The 21,419-nt window shown below is 36.8% G+C and overlaps 1 protein-coding gene across 1 annotated transcript; it reads right to left on the bottom strand.

Moving 5' to 3' along the window:
• Positions 1–579: 579 nt before the first annotated feature.
• On the bottom strand, positions 580–3,529 carry LOC130929990 (regulator of G-protein signaling 5-like). Its single transcript, XM_057857644.1, has 5 exons — positions 3,392–3,529; positions 3,196–3,285; positions 3,026–3,081; positions 2,168–2,331; positions 580–2,091 (listed from the first exon to the last, which is right to left on the bottom strand). The coding sequence occupies exons 1-5, from the start codon at positions 3,433–3,435 to the stop codon at positions 1,891–1,893; spliced, it is 555 nt and encodes a 184-aa protein (XP_057713627.1). The 5' UTR covers positions 3,436–3,529; the 3' UTR covers positions 580–1,890.
• Positions 3,530–21,419: the final 17,890 nt, after the last annotated feature.

A 21,419-nucleotide genomic window follows, 5' to 3' on the forward strand; every position in this document is an offset into this window, starting at 1 on the left:
TAGTACGGGTTGAGACTGTTGTACCCTGGGACTGTTTGGATGTTAGTCGAGGTTCTTTATCTACAATCCACACAATCTTTCGTTGAAAACTCCCGTCAATTTTTCTTTTCCATCCACATCTAGGGAGGTTAGCCACAGTGCAATGGGCTTTACACTTATGGATGACACTGCACACAGCAGACAAAGGAACACTGAGGTCTGTGGAGATGGACTTGTGGCAGTGAGATTACCCATGCTTCCTCACAATTTTGCTTTTCAAGTCCTCAGACAGTTTTTTGGTCGTCTTTCTTTTCTCCATGCTCAATGTGGTATACACAAGGACACAGCACAGAGGTTGAATCAACTTTAATTCATTTTAACTGGCTGTAAGTGTGTTTTAGTTATTGCCACCACCTGTTATGTGTTACTGGTAAGTGTCACGTATGTGCGGGGCAGGCAAGCGGTGTGTGGGCCCAAATGAAGGGAAAGTGAGGCGAGGCAGGTAGACGATGCAAAAACGATTTAATTAAGGCTAGCAAAAACAAAGTATCAACAAATAACTCAGGTCACTAACAAAGGCTGGATATCAAAAACTTACTGAGACGAACACGAGGGCTTGGACAGGACTTGAAACTGGCGTTGACATATACACTGACGGAGGAGACTGACATCGACAAGCACATGGGCATTGACATTGACGATGACGCAACAAGGACTGAAAAAAACTGGGAGCTTATATACACACACGTAGACAAAGGGTAACAAGACAACGAGGAACAGCTGGGTAACACACTAGGATGCAGATTGCAGGACACTGGGAGAAGGCACAACAGGTGAAATCAATGGGCAATCACAGAGACAAGTCACACAAGGAGAAAACCAACACAAAACCTAACAGTAAGTAACAGGGGCTGTTCATTACACAAATTAGAGAAGCATCACATGATTTTTCAAAGAGTGTCAATGCTTTTTTCCGGCCCATTTTTGGAATTTTGTGTAAAATGATAATGATTTTTCCCCATTCTCTTTTGTGTTTTTAATTTTGTGTTTTTAATTGCAAGCAAAATAAATGAAGATATTAATACCAAAGCATTCGTAATTGCAATCATTTTCAGGGAGAAATTCAGCATTATATGACAGAATTGCAATACTTTTGTCTAGCACTGTATCTATGCTCACAGTGTAACTTCCGCTTTGAGAACCAATTTCAAACGTTTTCAATTTCCATATACATGCCTGTGAAAACAACTGGCTAATGTGGTGGTTTGTGAGCACAAAGCTAGCAGGCCCTCTGCTTCTGATGCATAAGACACTGGACAACCGCCGTCTCTTTTCCCATATTCTGCAACAATCACAGAGTAAACATCTCTTTACCTTTAACTCATTGATTGGCAGTGACAGTGATTGGACGTCTATTTTTGTCTACGGCACCCAATGAGTTGAATCTCGTCCATTCATGGATAAAACGAGTCGTATAGTCTGTTAGTTAAATGGAACTAAAGAGACTGCATATGTTTAATGGCATTTCGGCAACAACAGAATATTCCAGAGACATCCGTGCCTCGCTTTAATTGTTGCATTTATTCCACTTTGTACAATAGAAAAAACACAAAACAGTTGCAATGCAAACATTCATTGTTTTCAATATAAATACACATTTAATGAAGAATAAATTAATACGATGGGGTTTGTTGTGTGAAAGAAACACGTCTGTTTCTTCATTGTTTAACGCTGACACTGCTGTGGCCGTCAGCATTGTGTGAAAACTCATTTCGACGTCTTCTTACGAGGAGCTCGGTGCGCATCCTCACAGCTTCAAGTGCTTCAGCTCCGACCCTGGCCTGCCGACCCTCCTCGGCTCGCGTATTTGCTGCATACTTCTTAGCTTCTGCATCTCCTCTGCTGGGAAAATCACATCTGCCTCCCACTCACTGCACAGTTCTTGATAAAGTTGTTTAGTCCACTCTGTTGGCTCAAGGACTTAAGGAAGCGAGGGTAGCAGTCCTTCTCCATCAGAGTATAAATTTTGGCTTGGGCCAGATCAAAACATGACTTGGAGGGATGCTCTACATTCTCTTTGGTGATCGCTTTAGTGACGTGATCAAGATTTACCTGCCAAAGGATGAACGAGTTAATGAATGACGTGGTGGGACGTTAATGTGGCCATTTTGGGGTGTCTATCGCTTACCTCTCGGGGTGCATCTGTACTGATGAACTCATCGAAGATTTGCTTGGCCTTAACGGCCATTTTCGAGGGTTTCAAAGTCCTGTAGTCTTCACATGCCAAGTAGAAGGCAATATTTTCCTCGCTGAATTCTGACATGAGAAAAGCTCGAAATAGACATAGCCCATCTGAGACGAGAGAAAAAAATAGATGCATTTAATTCATGGTGCCGGAAAGATGAAAGTGCTAAGGTGTACTACTATTTTTTTCCCTCCTCAGATGAGAAGAAGGGAGTCAGAATGTTTATAAAACAGCTCTCAGAATGATGCATAGTGGTCCCAACACCATTAAAATAACAATAATAACAGGGTTAATTTAACATCTCTCGGAGAGTGACACTGAATTTTGAGGAGCTTTATCATAAGAGTTGCTTTTTTTTTTGTATTTATCATTCCCTGTTAGGCTATGTTAGCAACAAACCTGCTGAAAAAAATCGACCTCAATATAATTATATTTCAACTAAAAAAAATGCAACTATATACCAAAAGATCTTTATTTCTGCTCCGTTTATGAGATTTTTAAACTTTGTTGTATTGTTGTATTTGTATGTTATACTTCACACTGGCTGAAGCATGTTATTATCTTGACATCGGTGTTAAAGAGCACATCATTATCAATGAGGATTCTAACAATTTGAAATTGGGTGACATCATCTTGCAAATGAAATACAAACGTAAAATCAATTTTACTAAATTTCTTTTATCACTGTATGAACAATACAATGGAGTATCATTTTACCTAAGGATCTATACTGGATTGTGCAGATGTACCTAATATTGTGCCAAGTGACAGTATAGCATGACTTTGCAAAGCTGCACTTACTTTGACTAGACAGCAGTTTTTCAAATGAGTCCTTCCATTTCGTGCGCTCATCAACACTGCAAGACAAAAGAAACATTCAATATCTCATATACATTATATTTTTTTCAGCAAGTCTCATATTAGTCCTGTTTGGATTAAGTGTATCTAGAGAGCAGATGGATCTACCTTACCTGTGAGTTTCACTTTTTGGGGGTTGCACAGGGATGCTGTGATCCGATTTGTGCAGCAAATTTCCAAATAGAGCTTTCAGCTCTTTGGCTCTGTGACAGAACAGAGAGAATAAAACAAAAGTTAAATATAGAAAGAAACGGAAATGCACGTATATGCTGAACAGCTGTCATCTGAATAAGGGGATGAATCACTCACCTTTCGAGGCATGTGACTGGCAGTAGATCAAGTCCTCGGCACATGGTGAGATGTTATCCGGCAGGCTGCTGGTAGATATTTCCACGCTTGTGAAGAGCCTGGCCTGGCTGCTTTCTTGTATAAGGGATAGCTCTGAGCTGGTCTGAAGGTTGGGTAGGAGAAGGTTGTTTTTATAGGGTGGTCCACTCAGTGACATCACAGCTCTCAGCCAATCGAAGAAGAGCAGTGCGGGTGGCTGAGGAGGCTTTCCTCCAGACCACCGTGACACTGAATAGCGGGGGTCCATTGTAATAATATAATGAATACTTTCTCTAGTTTCTCTTGACAGTAACATTTTCTTTTTCTTCCTCCATAATCTTCATGAATTTTTGTTTTGTTTTGTTTTGTTTCCATTTGCTTAACACATATTAGTATAATTTTAATTTTTGAATATGCTACAAAGACAAGGTACCAACTGATAAAACAAATAGCTTTTTTTTAATGCCTGCAACATATTGGAGGGCATGAGTAAATTATATTTAGACATGAAATAAATTAAACTCAGACTCAGAGTGGAGATAGATACAGTGGGGCAAATAAGTATTTAGTCAACCACCAATTGTGCAAGCTCTCCTACTTGAAAAGATTAGAGAGGCCTGCAATTGTCATCATGGGTAAACCTCAGTCATGAGAGACAGAATGAGGAAAAAAAAACCGAAAATCACATGGTTTGATTTTTAAAGAATTATTTTCCAAATTTGACTGGAAAATAAGTATTTGGTCACTTACAAACAGGCAAGATTTCTGGCTGTCAAAGAGGTCTAACTTCTTCTAACGAGGTCTAACTAGGCTCCACTCGTTACCTGTTTTAATGGCACCTGTTTTAACTCATTATCGGTATAAAAGACACCTGTCCACAACCTCAGACAGTCACACTCCAAACTCCACTATGGCCAAGACCAAAGAGCTGTCGAAGGACACCAGAGACAAAGTTGTAGACCTGCACCAGGCTGGGAAGACTGAATCTGCAATAGGTAAAACTCTTGGTGTAAAGAAATTAACTGTGGGAGCAATTATTAGAAAATGGAAGACATACAAGACCACTGATAATCTCCCTCGATCTGGGGCTCCATGCAAGATCTCACCCCGTGGTGTCAAAATGATAACAAGAACGGTGAGCAAAAATCCCACAACCACACGGGGGGACCTAGTGAATGACCTACAGAGAGCTGGACCACAGTAACAAAGGCTAATATCAGTAACACAATGCGCCGCCAGGGACTCAAATCCTACACTGCCAGACGTGTCCCCCTGCTGAAGAAAGTACACGTCGAGGCCTGTCTGCGGTTCGCTAGAGAGCATTTGGATGATCCAGAAGAAGACTGGGAGAATGTGTTATGGTCAGATGAAACCAAAATAGAACTTTTTGGTAGAAACACAGGTTCTCGTGTTTGGAGGAGAAAGAATACTGAATTGCATCCGAAGAACACCATACCCACTCTGAAGCATGGGGGTGGAAACATCATGCTTTGGGGCTGTTTTTCTGCAAAGGGAGCTGGACGACTGATATGTGTAAAGGAAAGAATGAATGGGGCCATGTATCGAGAGATTGTGAGTGAAAATCTCCTTCCATCAGCAAGGGCATTGAAGATGAGACGTGGCTAGGTCTTTCAGCATGACAATGATCCCAAACACACAGCCAGGGCAACAAAGGAGTGGCTTCGTAAGGAGCTTTTCAAGGTCCCGGAGTGGCCTAGCCAGTCTCCAGATCTCAACCCCATAGAAAATCTGTGGAGGGAGTTGAAGGTCCGTGTTGCCCAACGACAGCCCCACAACATCGCTGCTCTAGAGGAGATCTGCATGGGGGAACGGGCCGAAATACCAGCAACAGTGTGTGAAAAGCTTGTGAAGAGTTACAGAAAATGTTTGGCCTCCGTTATTGCCAACAAAGGGTACATAACAAAGTATTGAGATTAACTTTTGGTATTGAACAAATACTTATTTTCCACCATGATTTGCAAATAAATTCTTTAAAAATCAAACAATGTGATTTTCTGTTTTTTTCCCCCCCCCACATTCTGTCTCTCATGGTTGAGGTTTACCCATGTTGACTATTACAGGCCTCTCTAATCTTTTCAAGTGGGAGAACTTGCACAATTACTGGTTGACTAAATACTTATTTGCCCCACTTTATCTGGGAGCCTGGAATGAATTCGCTTCCAGCCCTCCCAGTTCAAATGGATTGGACATGGTGATAAACTCATTTAAAATCACAGCAGTAGGATGAAAAAAGCCACATGATTGGATGTCTGATATGACACGGTCATACAAAACAGACAACCCTCAGAAATTTTTGTCTTTATTTTATTTGGATATCAATCAAAAAATGGTCAATTACAGAATAATAATATATATTTTTTTCAGTTAAGGTTCACATCCTCGCTATGTCTCAGATATGGTGTACAGTACATGTTAACAGGAAATGATGAATGAGCATTTCTTTTCCTTGGTAGAACGTAGACCTGATAAATATAGACTTAATAATTGAGCAATGTCTGAGCAAACCTATTGTTTAGTGCAGGAGAACATCTATTTTGAGCATAAAGTATTATTAGCAGGAAGTCTCACAGAGGTCACAGAATCAGAGAAAATGAAAATGCAGGGTGACGGATTGAAGGTGTCTGAACCAATTTCCTTCAAAGAGGAGTAGATTGCATTTAGTCCTGATTTCTAGTACTAATGGCTAATACTTCCGGATAATAGTCGGTAGAGCTGCATTTAACGTTTATTTATTTTTTTCTTCGAAAAATTGAACGATTAACTAAACAATCGATCAATCGGATAAATGTCACTTTTTAAAAATCACCTTCACAATTTAAATTAAAGTTGTTTTAGGCATGTTGTAAGTAACACTGAAGACAAAATGGATGGCTATTTCCTTCAAAAATTGTATTTTATTGCATCTTCCTGACTTAACTGTAGTCTACAACTGTACTGTTCTAAGCCCATAAAAAAAGTTTTTAATAATGGTTCTGAGTATAAAACATAAAAAGAATTTCTCAGTACACAAATCAGACAAAAGTCCGGCTTGTTCAAATTAAAAAAAAAGTGCTGCCGATTGACATTTTTTTTCTTGTGGGCAAAGTGCTGAAATAAATTGTGTCAATGACTAATTTATTTTCTTTAAACAAACTAAACAACAAAATCGAATAAGGAGGAGGCAGACTGTAATGAGTCAGTTTTCTTTATGAAACAGTTGTTCATAAATACAATTCAAATCCAATTTTAAAACACATTCATTTGTATGACAATTTACAGTTTGAATGAGAGTTAATGTTGAAAGGAGACTCTAAAGTCTAAACTGTAATATGAATCGGTTTATGTGTGTGGTTTCTTTATAAAAATAAATGAGACAACTTTACTATCTAACAATAACACAGTACTAATAAGCTTCTCCAAAACACAATACAAAGGGACACTTAAGACAATGATTAGCATCATCGCTAACTAGCTTTGTGCTCCGTGCTAAGTAGTAACGTCTCATCAACAAAGAATACAAATGATACAATTTGCTTCATTTACTCACACTGGATCTAACAACACAAAAGACAATGTAACTCTCAACACTTTGTATTATTATTTATCCACCAACTCAACCTGAGTGGAGCAGTGAACTCACTCTCTCTTGCTCTAATCACTGGTGGCACGCGCACCCTCACGTTACACACAAAAAAGGACCCTAACGGGACTGCTCATAGCTGCCGGCAAAAATCGATTATCAAATTAGCTGGCAACTAATGTATTAATCAATTTAATCGATTAGTGGTTGCAGCCTTACTAGTAAGTCTAAGATAATGAGGTGTTTAAAATCTTCTTCTATTGCAATGTGTGCATGCGTCAAGTCAGTTCTTTATTAATAAATCCTCAACATTTACTAAAGATTATGTAGTACAGGTGAAACCTGTCGAGTCAAAAACCCTTGAATAAAAACATATAGTTTTAATCTATACAGTGTAGCAGTTCATTCGTCTGAGTCATCATGGTATGAATGCGAGGGTAAATTATTTCCCATTGGAAAAAAAAGTCAGAAAATGGCCAGCATGTTTGACTTTGACAGCTTCTAGTATATAAAATTTGAAATTAAACTGTCATTCTTCAATTCTGAGTAACACTAAGTATAGTTCTTAGTATTCAGGAACAATTTTCACTAAATACACCTTTTAATGTTTCATTTCTTTTGTTTGAATTTTACTTCAATTAGCTCTTTGTTCAGTAAATTCCTTTGAAAAATAAAGACCCGATGTCATGGCAAATCTGTGGTGACTTTGACAGTCATGTGATTGAACTCTTTAAATGTTTTATTTATTATATTTTTGAATGCTTGTTTTTTGACAAATCCAAGAAGAAAGGAAAAAAAAAACAAAGAAAAGAAAAACTATTTAAAAATCAAACAAAAGCAATGCGACAACAAAAACAATAGTCAAGACAATAATAATTATTAGAATATTAATAATATAATTTACTGAGTATGCCAAACAAAAGTAGGAGGAAGCATCACGTTATTTAAACCTCCCCTACTTCTCCATTTCTCAGTTAACGATCAGTCCATTATTATACTTTTCTCAGTCTTAGAACAATTTTGACTCTTTGACTGCACACATTACCTTTTCTGTGCAGCCTTTCACCTTGTACCATTTTCAGTCAGAGAAGCAACAAATGATATAATACATAATGCATCTCCTGTGTTATCTAACAGGAAAGTGTGCTGTTGTATTATTTGTGCCTTTTGTCTACTCTCGCCTTTTTGTGTCCAGTGACACAGTTACATTGAATCATAATCAACAGCCTTTTTATGTCATAATCATAATTTAGGTTAGACAGATGCCAAGGTGCACCCCCCCCGCCCCCCCACACACACTATGTATAGAAAAAGAAAAGAATGAGAAGTGTCTGTTGGTTCAGTGTCATAAAACAATAATACACTGTAATTAACATTTCAATAACTCATGAAAATAGGTCACTGCCGTACTTCGTGGTCCCTTTTAGTTTAAGCTCAATACAACTGACTCACAAATGTGAAAGAACTCATAATTAACAATAAACTGATTGCTGTTCGATCATTCTGGTCAAATGCTACCAGAAACGCTGACCTACATTTACCAACTAAATGATAACATTTCTTCAATTAAATAGTATTAATTCATTATCAGCAGTTAATTCTGTTTTGTTCTGCAGTTCAACTCTTGGTTAAATTGCTTTTACTGATGGATTTTAAATGCTTCTGTCCAATCTGATTTCATCCTCAATGGCAGATGCCATGTCAGTGTCGATTACCCGAGGACCTCTAGAAGCAAGAATGACTCAAAAACAGAGGTTAGAGTAGAGTAAAATAGCCAAAAATTTTACTCAAGTAGGAGTAGCGTTACTTCAAAATAATGTTACTCAAGTAAAAGTAAAATTAGTCATCCAGTAACATTATGAGTAAAGAGTAACTGCTTATTTTCATTGTTTTTTTTTTTTTTAAATATTGGTTTTTTTTTTTTTCTTTCAGCACAAGCGTATCTATATGAACTGTTGTTATAATGATACTGTGAAATAACCCACTACGTAACCACATTAAGCCAAAGAAATACAAAAAAAAACATTGAATTCCAGCGAGAGAAAAAAAAAAAAGACAGAAATGAGGCATTATTTGTCCAAAGAGCATGAGTGTCCTCTAGTGGAGAAAATAGTTCCTAGTTTAAATAGAGAATAGTGTAGTTCCTTCATAGTTACGCTTATGAAATTAGAAGGATCACATCTCCAGTTTTCTGTGGTAAATCGGTGCCAAATAAAAACTGGGAGAGAGGTTTAAATCTGTGCTTTCGAGTCACGTTGAGAGCTGAGCTTTATGTAAAAAAAAATCATTTTTTCCGGCACTTTAAAGACACCACGTGATTAAACAGGCTGGCGTGACCATAGAACGGCAAGCTTTCGTTTGATTGGTGAAATGGAGTCATGTGATTATTAGAGATGTCCCGATTGATCGGTCGGGTCGGATCACATCATTTTCAAAGTATCGGAATCGGCATAAAAATATCAGACATGCCTTTTTTAAATATATATATATTTTTTGATTAAGTTGTTTTCTAATTGTATTTAACGTTACAGACATAATATGTTACACTCATCCAGAGTCTTTAGTTTTGGCTTAAGGTAGGGTTATCAAATTTATCCCGATAATGGTGGTAATTAATTTTTAAAAAAATGTATCATGTTAAAATATTTAATGCAATTAATGCATGCGCTGCATGACCCACTCACGCATTGTCGCGCTCAATCTGTAATGGCGCCGTTTTACCTATATAGAGAGCTAAAAGGCAGTGTAAAATGAGTAGAGTGAATTGTTGAAGTCTTTGGAGCCTTTTTTTAATTGGCTAAAGCCTTACAATCCCTCTCCCTACGATTAGAAATATTGTAGGAAGCAATGCGGGGAAGCAAGGTAGTAATTGATCTTTTTCTTAACACCCTATGTCATTTCCCAACGCAGAGAAGATATATCAATTGGTAGCACTACGCACAGTCATTGTTCCACTTCCCATCATGGATTTGGGCATGGCTACAGTATCATTTACTGAAAGCTCAACAAATACACTAGATGGCAATATTTAGTCACAATATATAATGTCACATTTGTCCTTTAAGAATTACAAGTCTTTCTGTCCGTGGATTCCTCTCACAGAAAGAATGTTAATAAAAATGTTAATAATGTAAATGCCATCTTGAGGATTTATTGTCATAATAAAGAAATACAGTACTTATGTACTGTATGTTGAATGTATATATTCGTCCGAGTTTTATTCATTTTTTTCTTAATGCATTGCCAAAATGTATATGATCGGGAAAAATTATCGGGAATGATTGGAATTGAATCGGGAGCAAAAAAAAAAAGCAATCGGATCGGGAAATATCGGGATCGGCAGATACTCAAACTAAAACGATCGGGATCGGATAGGGAGCAAAAAAACATGATCGGTACAACCCTAGTGATTACTGTTGTGACGTGTCATTGGTGAAATTAGTAGCGCAACTCTTGGCAACGCTGGCAAAAAACCCCCACCTAAAATGTATAATAAAGAGGAAAAATGTAACGACTCTTGTGTAGCCCAAAGTAGCGGAGTAAGAGTGGCGTTTTTTCTTCACAAATCAACTCAATAGCTTACCACACGCATGCTATTTCTAGACCGTGACGTCCCCATCGTAAAGCGGAAGTGGGACATTATAGGTAATCTCTCAAATCTTTCAAAAAAGAACATGCATATCAAACACTGCTGCTATAGAACTTGTAGAAACGACTCTAGACATTACAACATATAAAGGATGTTTTCTTCATACGTTTCCCGAAACCAAAAACTTGGGAGGAAAAAATGTGAAGAAGACCAGTTTAACACCAGCAAGGTGAAGCCATTCACATTTCATACGCAGTAAACATTTGTTGGGGGCCAGGATCCTACAGAGGACGAAGAGGTAAGCCTTTTTGATATTTTTACTTATTTTCTAGCATGGCGTTTTGCCGTGCTGCTTCTGTCTGACAATGAATGACCTGGAAAAAAATTGAAATGGTATTTGACTGCCACTGTACCTTTTCTGTTGTAAAAAGCAACTTTAGTAAGGGGGAAGTGTAAATAAATGATAGAATTAAGATTTGTTATTAATGAAAAAGTTAAACGTGTTCGTTGGCTGTCACTGAGTAGCATTTGCGATTGCTACACAAAAATAGCAATGTAAATTGCCCCCAAGAACTTTCAGAGATGTAAGACAACCAGAGGATGTAATATACAAGAACTTTCAGAGATGTAAGACAACCAGAGGATGTAATATAAAAGAAAGACAGCGCATATGGTGGTAAAGGATAGATTGTTGAAACACGAGAATGTCATTGTCAGTGGCATAAGGCAATGCACACAAGTGGCATAAGGCAGCGCACACAAGAAAAAGGTGTCGATAAAAAACCTAACTCTGGATCAGGTCGGTTCTTTTTCCCATCTTTTTCAGCCCTCGACACTCAAGGCACCTCTTTAACTAAACATTTGTTTGTTCTTCCACATCTTTACCAGTGAATTTGACACCAGGGACACCATTTTTGGACAGAATTGGTAGGTTTAGCTCAATAAAAATCTTGTTCGTACACTATTTCCATTCATTTACTAATAGGGACAAATGGGAGGTTGACCAGCCAAGCAACAATTGCTAACGTCATGAATATTAATGAGCAAAAGTGATGTGTTGCTTGCGGTACGCCATTAAAAGTATAAAGTACGGCTTAGTAAAACTACTCTTAGAAGTACATTTTTCTCAAAAAGTTACTCAAGTAAATGTAACGGAGTACATGCTACATGTTACTACAACAATAATTCTTTAAGATAGCCTAGTAAAAACAAAATGCGATTTTATAATGATGATTTCATTAACTCAGTGGCTGCCATTGACCGTGCTGGACGTTTGTTTGTTCATTCGCCTCCTCCCAGTCCAAATGGATTGGACATCTAGCGTCGTCAAAAGCCCTGTCTCTGAGTAAAAGTGTAATTTTGTCATTTACTGTAGCTTATCACGTTTTTTGACGGAGATCTCCATTTTCAACGAAATAACAAAACAAATGACAAAAACAATCTAAAAAGAATCTGTTTCATTCATTGTTATTCTGAATATGATCGTCTCTGTCGCAAAGGTATCTGTAGTTCACTATTTGTGAAAATCAACTTTAAGATGGCAAGCAGTTCCAGACTTGCTCAGATTCTATTTTGTATTTTCCCTTTGGTCTAATTTTAGCCTTCAATACAAACTTGAAGCATATCGAATTCAACACACTTGTTCAATGTGTACACAAAAACATCAACTGAGTCCTATCATCAACTCTGCAGGCAAATTGAACTTGACCATGAAGACTTGCTCATTGTATTCTGACTGATCTTGGCCTAAATATATCTTGTGGCTCAGTCTAAAAACTGACTTTGTATCAAAATACCTTTAGGGCAATGTTCAGGAATCATTGATTTGATATTTCTGTGTAATCATTCCAATTTAAGCAAAACAGGCTAATCTTATAAAACTACAGGGATGAAGTGTTGCACAATAGCTGTTGATAAAAGTTGTGTCAAACACTTTTATCTCGTTACTCGAGGGACAGTCACTTCCTGTCACTCTCTTGCGAAAATGATTTAAATGAATTTCCATCGCCTTGTTTCTAGAAGAGTGGGAAGTACCACGGAATTCCCAAACTGTCACTCCGTTTCCCATCTGACATGAGCCAAGATTTAATTTGGAAGGAGGCCAAGACAAAATAAGTTTCCCCCCTCCAGTTTCCAGCATTTCACCGCCTCCATCTCTCAATACGTCTACATGTTTTGTCTACGGTAGACAAAACTAAGAACTACACCAACAAACTAAGAACTACACCAACAAATGGCTTTTATTTGCTCAACTCTGGCTTTGGATTGATGGATGTATGCACAGCTTTCGTTAGGTCGCGAATAACCATCTGGACTTGGAAAGAGAACGCACCATTTGCATATTCAGGCTGTGATCCAGCTCAGAGAACAGGTGGAGACTTACCTGATGCATCCCAACTAAGAAGCTCAGCTCAGGGCCGCCTGTGGTGCAGACGATGCTATCTGTATGTTATCAAATGTCAACTGGACGTCTAAAATGTGAACTTGCTGCAGCGAAGATGACAAATCAATGTTAAGGAGTCTCAGCATAAGTAGAATTTCAATGGTGTGTACAAAAAGCGATAGGCAATAATAACATTTTTACTTATCCGGTGTCATTGACGGTAATTGACATCCAATATGGAATCACAGGAGTGCCAAAATTAAAAAAAATAAATACATTTAAAGAGAACTAAATGAGTAAATATATAAAAATATAAAAGTATATTTTGTCATTGACCTTTACTTTTTGTCATTGAAAAGCACGAATGGAAAAAACAATGACAATTTTTGTCATTGACCTTTACTTTTTTCATTGAAAAACAAACAAACAAACAAAATTGTCACTGACTTTTACTTTTTGTCAGTGAAAAACACAAACGGAAACGTAACACTTTACAATAAGAGTCCCTTAATTAACATTAATTAATGCATTTTAGATGATAACTAATGTTTAAGTAACATTACAATAATTCATTTAATCCCTTATCTAACATTTATTAATATATTAATTAACATGAATTAATGGATTAAGTTAATGCATTTTAAGACAATAAAGTTTAAGTAACATTACAATAATTCATTAGGTTAGGTTATAATATATCATATATATAATACATTACTTAACATTAATTCACATATACAGTACATTAGTGCATTAATACATAGCTATTAATGTATGCTTGTACTAGTAAGTGATTATGTTATTTTAAAATGAGAAACATTGCTCTGTGAGTCCTTGGGTGCAGCTAACCTAACCTTAAGTATGGTAATATTTCTCGTGAACGTACCTCATAAGCATTACTTAACCTTAATTAACCAATACTGAATGTTTTTGGACCCTTATTTTAAAGTGTAGCACGTGTCCCTTAAGTAACAAATTCTAAATGCTTAAGCCCCCCCCCCCCCTTAACCTTTATTAACCATTACTGAATGCTTTTGGGACCCTTATTGTAAAGTGTAGCATGTGTCCCTTAAACCTATATTGCCAAATGTATCACATTTGATACACCTAAAAGTTTGTGATTTTGAGACTAATTCATTCTTTTGAAAAAAAAAAAAAGAAAAATGATGGATGCAAGTCAACACATGCATCTGCGGATTCCATGATAAAAACAAACAGGATTTAGCAAGGGTTATATATATCTGAGCGCTTATTACACATATTCATTTTGACTTTTCTTTTTACAGATTTGAAAAAAAGGTTTCATTACGACTAAAGATGTCCGGGCCGATCGATCGGGTCCGATCACGTCATTTTCAAAGTATCAGAATCGGCAAAAAAATATCGGACATGCCTTTTTTTAATATATATATATTAGGGCTGTCAAAATTATCGCGTTAACGGGCGTTAATTATTTTTTGTAATTAATCACGTTAAAATATTTGACGCAATTAACGCACTAGCCCCGCTCAGACAAATTTAAATGTCAGTACAGTGAAAGGCCAACTTGTTGTGTTTTATGGAGTTTTTCTGCCCTCTGCTGGCGCTTGGGTGTGACTTGCATATGTTATGTGGCGTAATGTCGCCCTCTGCTGGCGATTCGATGTAGCTGATCATTTGGGTTTCGGCGCGCTTTTCTGACGTGATTATATGTCGACGCGAACTCACACTAATAGACAGTGCTATTCAGACCAGCTAACGTCTGCATCCAGTATTCAGTGGCAGTTCTCATAGCCTCATCACACTGTTTGTGTCTAATGCATGCATGGCTTGTGAGTTATATTCCTCCTTTGTTTATATTCATGAGCATTAGATAGTTATTGGTGATGTGTATTTGAATTTGTTCACATATATGGTGAAATGCAGTTACATTGTTAGATGCTTGTGAGCTAATTGGCTAGTGCTACTGCTCAAATGGACACGTGTGTGTACATTTTATGTTATTTTGTGAGTTATGCAAGTTATTGACACATTGCCTCGTTTTCAGTTTTACAAAAATACAAGAAACGTGCTCCTGTCAAAAAGAGATGACTTCAGTAAAGCCCATGCAACTTTGCCACACCGTCTGATTTCTTTTTGGAACTTCTTATGTTCGCTATCTGTCAATTTGTGTACTCACACACATTGAGGACAGAATAGGGCTACTACTTTATTTTTTGCTTGAAAATTTTACAAATGTTATTAAAACGAAAACATTAAGAGGGGTTTTAATATAAAATTTCTCTAACTTGTACTAACATTCATCTTTTAAGAACTACAAGTCTTTCTATCCATGGATCACTTTAACAGAATGTTAATGCCATCTTGTTGATTTATTGTTATAATAAACAAATACAGTCCTTATGTACCGTATGTTGAATGTATATATCCATCTTGTCTTATCTTTCCATTCCAACAATTTACAGAAAAATATGGCATATTTTATAGATGGTTTGAATTGCGATTAATTGCGATTAATTACGATTAATTAATTTTTAAGCTGTAATTAACCCGATTAAAAATTTTAATCGTTTGACAGCCCTAATATATATATATATATATATATTTTAATTAAACCGTTTTCTAATTGTATTTAACGTTACAGCCAAAATGTCTTACACTCGTCCAGAGTCGTTAGTTTTGGCTTAACGTAGGGCTATCAAATTTATCGCGTTAACGGCGGTAATTAATTTTTTAAAATTAATCACGCTACAATATATAACGCAATTAATGCATGCGCTGCACAACCCACTCACGCCTTGTCGCGTTCAATCTATTATGGCGCCTATATTTAGAGCTAAAAGGCAGCGTAGAATGAGTAGAGAGAATTTAGGCAGCCTTTGAAGCCTTTTTCCTTAATTGGCTAAAGCTTTACAATCCCTCTCTCAACAATTAGAGATATCGTGGAAAGCAATGTGGGGAAGAAAGGTAGTAGTTGATTTTTTTCTTAACACCCTATGTTATTTCCCAACGCAGAGAAGATATATCAATTGGTGCCACTATGCACAGTCATGGTTGCACTTCCCATCATGCATTTGGGCAGAACAGTTAAATGGTTACAGTATCATTTACTGAAAGTTCAACAAATACACTAGATGGCAATATTTAGTCACAATATACAAAGTCACATTTATCCTTTAAGAATTACAAGTCTTTCTATCCGTGGATCCCTCTCACAGAAAGAATGTTAATAATGTAAATGCCATCTTGAGGATTTATTGTCATAATAAACAAATACATTACCTATTTACTGTATGTTGAATGTATATATTCGTCTGAGTTTTATTCATTTTTTTCTTAATATATTGCCAAAATGTATATGATCGGGAAAAATTATCGGGAATGATTGGAATTGAATCGGGAGCAAAAAAAAAAGCAATCGGATCGGGAAATATCGGGATCGGCAGATACTCAAAGTAAAACGATCGGGATCGGATCGGGAGCAAAAAAAACATGATCGGAACAACCCTAATTACGACCTTATTTATCAAATTTTGGGATTCTCTGATGATTGCTTCATATTGCTGGCATTAAAGGGTTAACTAAGAAATTATAAATGCTTAAGTTAACAAACACTAACCCTATATAGGCCTATAAATATTTCTAATTTTACCAAACCATTAGTTACTGTCTGGTTATGCATTAACTAATGCATTAACTAATGCATTAACAAATACTTTAATTCATGTTAATTAATATATTAATAAATGTTATATAAGCAATTGTATTAATTATTGTAATGTTACTTAAACATTAGTTGTAGTCTAAAAATGCATCAACTAATGTTAATTAAGGGACCCTTATTGTAAAGTGTTACCAACGGAAAAAAACTATGGCCTTTTTTTCCTTTGCTTTTTCTATATCGCTTGTCAGTGTCTTTGCCTTTGCTTTGACCGGAATGAATGGTCTGTCAATCAAATGGAGTTGGGAGGAGCTTTCTAAACAGGAACAATAGTCGATAGCTGATTACTCCTAGTTTGCCTAAAGAAAAGTGACGTCTTGGAGCAATTGGGGGAAAAATCTGTATCACATATGCATTTTTGTTTCATTATTTATTGGAAAATAATTGCCAATTTTTGTTCCATTGGTGTTTTTCAATGACAATAAGTAAAAGTTAATGACAAAATATACTTTGATATTTTCATTTATTTAAATACCGTACTTTTCGGACTATTATGCGCTACTATTTTTCCCCCTCATTTTGAATCCTGTGGCTTATAGTACAGTGCGGCTTATTTGTTGATTGATTTGGGTTCATAGGTAACACTTTATTTGACAGCGGTGTCCTAAGACTGCCATAAGACCACCATAGTTATGACTTGACACCATCGTGGGTATTAATGAATGCATATGGCAGATGTCATTAAGTGTCATCTGGCAAAGTATGTCACTAACTCCATTTATGTCCTGCTTGGATCTTTTACATCAATTCAAAAGATAGATCATTTGCCGGATGACACAAAATAACATTTGTCGTAAGCATTTATTAATGCTCATGGCAGTGTCATGTCATAATTATGATGGTCCTATGACAGTCTTTTAGCGCCACTGTCAAATAAAGTGTTACCAGATACCATAACTAGCAATTAATGAAACAACTGGAACAGTAACTGGAGACATGATTAGCACAGAACACATTTACCTCTATTATATTTACATCTGTGGCTCTGCAATGCATGCTAGGAGGCATGTTGGACGAAATAAGTTTCGACAATAGTTGGCGGCAGGGGTTGACTGTCTCCCTCAAGGGAGTTGTGATGGCCAAATGAAGCTTCTTGAAGCAATGAAGCTTTGCAGTCAATTGGTTTAAAGCTTCATGGGGGTTCATTTGGTCTTACGTCAGTCTTATGATGCCCCTGTGAAATAAAGTATTACCAATTAATATCTTTTGGAGTAAATATCGCATAATACAGTGAGGACAGCAGCAGCTTATAGTCCGGTGCGGCTTATCTATGAACAAATGCCGCTTTCGTGTCAAATTTTGGTCGGTAGCTGCTTATAGTCAGGTGCGCCTTATAATCCGAAAATTCGGGTATTCATTAGTTTCTTTTTTCATTTTGGCACTCCTATGATTCCATAGTCCAATCCCAAATGGAATTGAAGTCTTGCTGTGAAAAGGAGGTAAGAATGCAGGGGCGCTGGAAATCACTCACAGCAGGGGATGCTGAGGCTCTTTTTAGTTTTTCCTATCCAAAAACAGCCGTTTCGATCCAAATTTGTCATGCTTGCGCCTTTTCTCCATAAAAGGCGTGCACAATGGCAGTACACATGCATGCTGGATAGTTTATGTACTACTACTACGCTACTACAAAGACATCATTCTATTTCACCAACAGTGTGTGTTTCAGTTTTTGTATTGGAAATGAAAGCGCAAATATAATTTATATTATTTATATAATCATAATGCAAATCCCCACAGCTAAACGGCGCAATAACAAAAGGGCCAATATATCTCGGTTAACACCCCCTTTTCAAAACACTAAAATAAACAGTAAAAACAAACATTAATATGGCTACAATGCAAGCATGTCTTACTTATTTGAAGACATTAAAGGACAATCATCTTCATTTTCAACCTCAAATTGAATTTTCGAAAATTTTACTGTTTTGTAAAGAAAAAAGCGCTAATGTTTTTGTGCCATGTTAACACGTCCTCTGTGAAGTGTTTACTTTTCCGTTCCAATACCACCTTATTCAAAAGTGACCTGTTAGCAAGCAAGGTGTTAGTTACTAAAAAAAGAAACACATATTAATCCCCAAAGTTAAATATGCTATTGTTTCAATAGGTTTTATTTATTCATTTTTAATGGAAAAAAAAAAAAGGAACCAACCAAAAAACATTTTTTCTCCCCAATACCAGGGGGTGCTCCAGCACCCTCAGCACCCCACTTCCCGCTCCAATGATTGAATGTAATAAAAATAATGCCAAAACACATACTGTGTAAATAAGTTCAAGAAGACTCTGTTGTTTCCTTCAACAGGTCCGCAAAGTCCTTCTATGAATTATATGAGTCAGAAACAAAAAAGTTGAATTTTCCAAAGAATAACCCGCAGGAGGCTAATAAGTTTGGACTCAGCAGCACAGAAACAAATAAGCTTGTAGGGAGGCTGGCGAGGCACCAGCAGGATGTGCGACACAAAGCTAATTGGGTACATTGCCACAAATGGGCTTGTGTGCGAGAGAAAGCTGATTTATAGGAAACGTCCGCGCCCCTGTATAACACTAATGTGGCCGTTTTTATTCTGAAATATAGCTGCTCGGTGACACAATAGGTTGAGCGGGAGCAGAAGGTGTCGGTAAACAAAGCACGAATGTCACCTCTGAGTGATGAGGGCGCCGCCGCGTCTTCCATATTTGTTGGGGTTTTTATGAGACTGACTTGCACAACATGGTGCTTCCAAACAATTGGTGAACAGAGATGAAAGGAGAAGCTAGGAAGGAAAGGAGCTCGACAAAAGTATAAGTTTAATGTAAGTTTGAATATGGTTTTATGGTTGTACTTTAAGTAATTTCATGATGATACGATTCCATATAGATTCTTAAGACAAAGATACAATATTTGCTAATTTTACAAAGTCTGCCTCGAATGGATTTTGATTTAAGAGCCTACAAGCGATTAGCGATTTAAACATTTAACAGAATCAGTGACCACTGTAGCAATGTAAAAAAGAAAATCTTCTTGAAACTTTTGACAATTATGTTGCTGAAACATTTTAACTATCTGAATGAAAACTATTCTTCTGGATAAAGCAACATATTAAAAAATGTATTTCACTCGATTTGATTGGATCGTTGCTTAACCAATTGATATTATTATATCATATAGGTGAATTTTTACACCCTTTTTATCACGAGTAAATTGTAAGACTGTTTTAACTCGGTCTCAGGGCTGTCAAACTCATTTTTTTCACCGCTTTCCCTTCGAGAGCCATCATAACGGTGAACACATAAATGTTATGAATACCTATAAGTATAATACATAGACAAAAAATTGAGTGATACATGGTTCAGAAATCAGCATCCAGTGAACAATCAATATACATGTGATAAATGCTTATTAAATGTTTTTAAAACTGTCTATATTATGGGGGAAAATGTATTTGATTCGAAATGATTTGCTTCCGTAGGCTGCACAAAATGATGTAGCAGACCGAATATGCACCTCAAGCCTTGAGTTTGACACAGGTGCTCTTTATCATTGTAGTAATGTTCGGCAAAGCTCTCCACATACTGTAAAATGTTTGTATTTTTTTTACCCTGTACATTTTTGGGCGCACCGCACAGCCCAAACACTTTGACCAATCTTCACCGTTTCATTTTTTAAATGTTCCCAAAATTCACACGACGCAGGCTCTCCTTCAATTTTGCCCGTCACATTTATCGTTGTAGAAAAAAACACAGGTTTTTCAACAAAAACCCCCACTCATTTTCAATGGCAAATACATTTGAAAATTAAATGTGTCTTGTTCTTTTTAATCCCATTCAATAATTAACATATAAAAAAATCAGTCATTAATAATGAATACAAATCAGGGAATTAAGTTGCACAAAGTATATACTGTAGTTTTTGCCAAAAACATACGTTTCCACCAAAATTTGTCAAAAAGATCCCCGTTTATCTCCAATGGCCCCAATTTCCAACGAAAAAAAAATGATCCAAAATCAACAGGAAGTGACCTAAAAATCCCCCAAATCTACAGAAAGCGACCCATAAATGCCCTAAAATCAACACAAGGTGACTCAAATCAACGAGTAGTGACCTAAGTGTATCCTAAAATGAACTGATGATCTTTCAGTGTCATTGATTTCGCTAGATGTCCAATCTATTTTGACGATGAGGGGGCAAATGAAGGAACTGACGTCTAATGCTCTTATTATTAACTCATTTGCTCCCAAAAAAGTATGAATACGTTCTATTTTTAATTGTTTCACTGTCCCAAAAACGTATTTATACGTCTTTTACGTTTTTTTTTCACAAGAGACATCTCTAGGTTGTGATGCAACTTTGCTCCAAAGCACAACTCTCAAAATCCACTTTAAAGCAATAAAAGAGAGAGCGAGCCTCTCCCCACCGCGAGAGGGGACAGAGGGATGCCTTCAATGGCTATATGAATACAGAAAGACACACGATTGCTGAAAAAGGAGAAATACACAACGCGTCCGTGACAGTAGAACCGAGTAAGAGAGTCCATCGTCTACCTTTGGAAATGATGGTTTATTTTGTTCCCGATGTTCCTACTGTGGAAACAAGGATGTATTTCGAAGCACAAAACAATGGAGGGATGCATTCAATGGTTTATTTAATACAAAAATACACACGATCGCTGAAAAAGGGGAAAAACACAATGACACAGTGACAGTAGGTCGACGGAGATCAATAAAATTCTAACTGAAGCGGTAGGCAGAGAGTCAATAAGACAACAAAACAAATCCAGTGTG

The sequence above is a fragment of the Corythoichthys intestinalis genome, chromosome 14 (assembly GCF_030265065.1).
Source record: "Corythoichthys intestinalis isolate RoL2023-P3 chromosome 14, ASM3026506v1, whole genome shotgun sequence".
Classification (NCBI taxonomy): Eukaryota; Metazoa; Chordata; class Actinopteri; order Syngnathiformes; family Syngnathidae; genus Corythoichthys; species Corythoichthys intestinalis.

Coding starts and splice junctions, on each gene's coding strand:
- LOC130929990 (XM_057857644.1), bottom strand. CDS start 3,435: ATGTGCCGAGGACTTGATCTACTGCCAGTCACATGCCTCGAAAG. Junction 3,286..3,391: donor CCAGTCACATGCCTCGAAAG/GTGAGTGATTCA, acceptor GTTCTGTCACAG/AGCCAAAGAGCTGAAAGCTC. Junction 2,092..2,167: donor GTACAGATGCACCCCGAGAG/GTAAGCGATAGA, acceptor ATCCTTTGGCAG/GTAAATCTTGATCACGTCAC.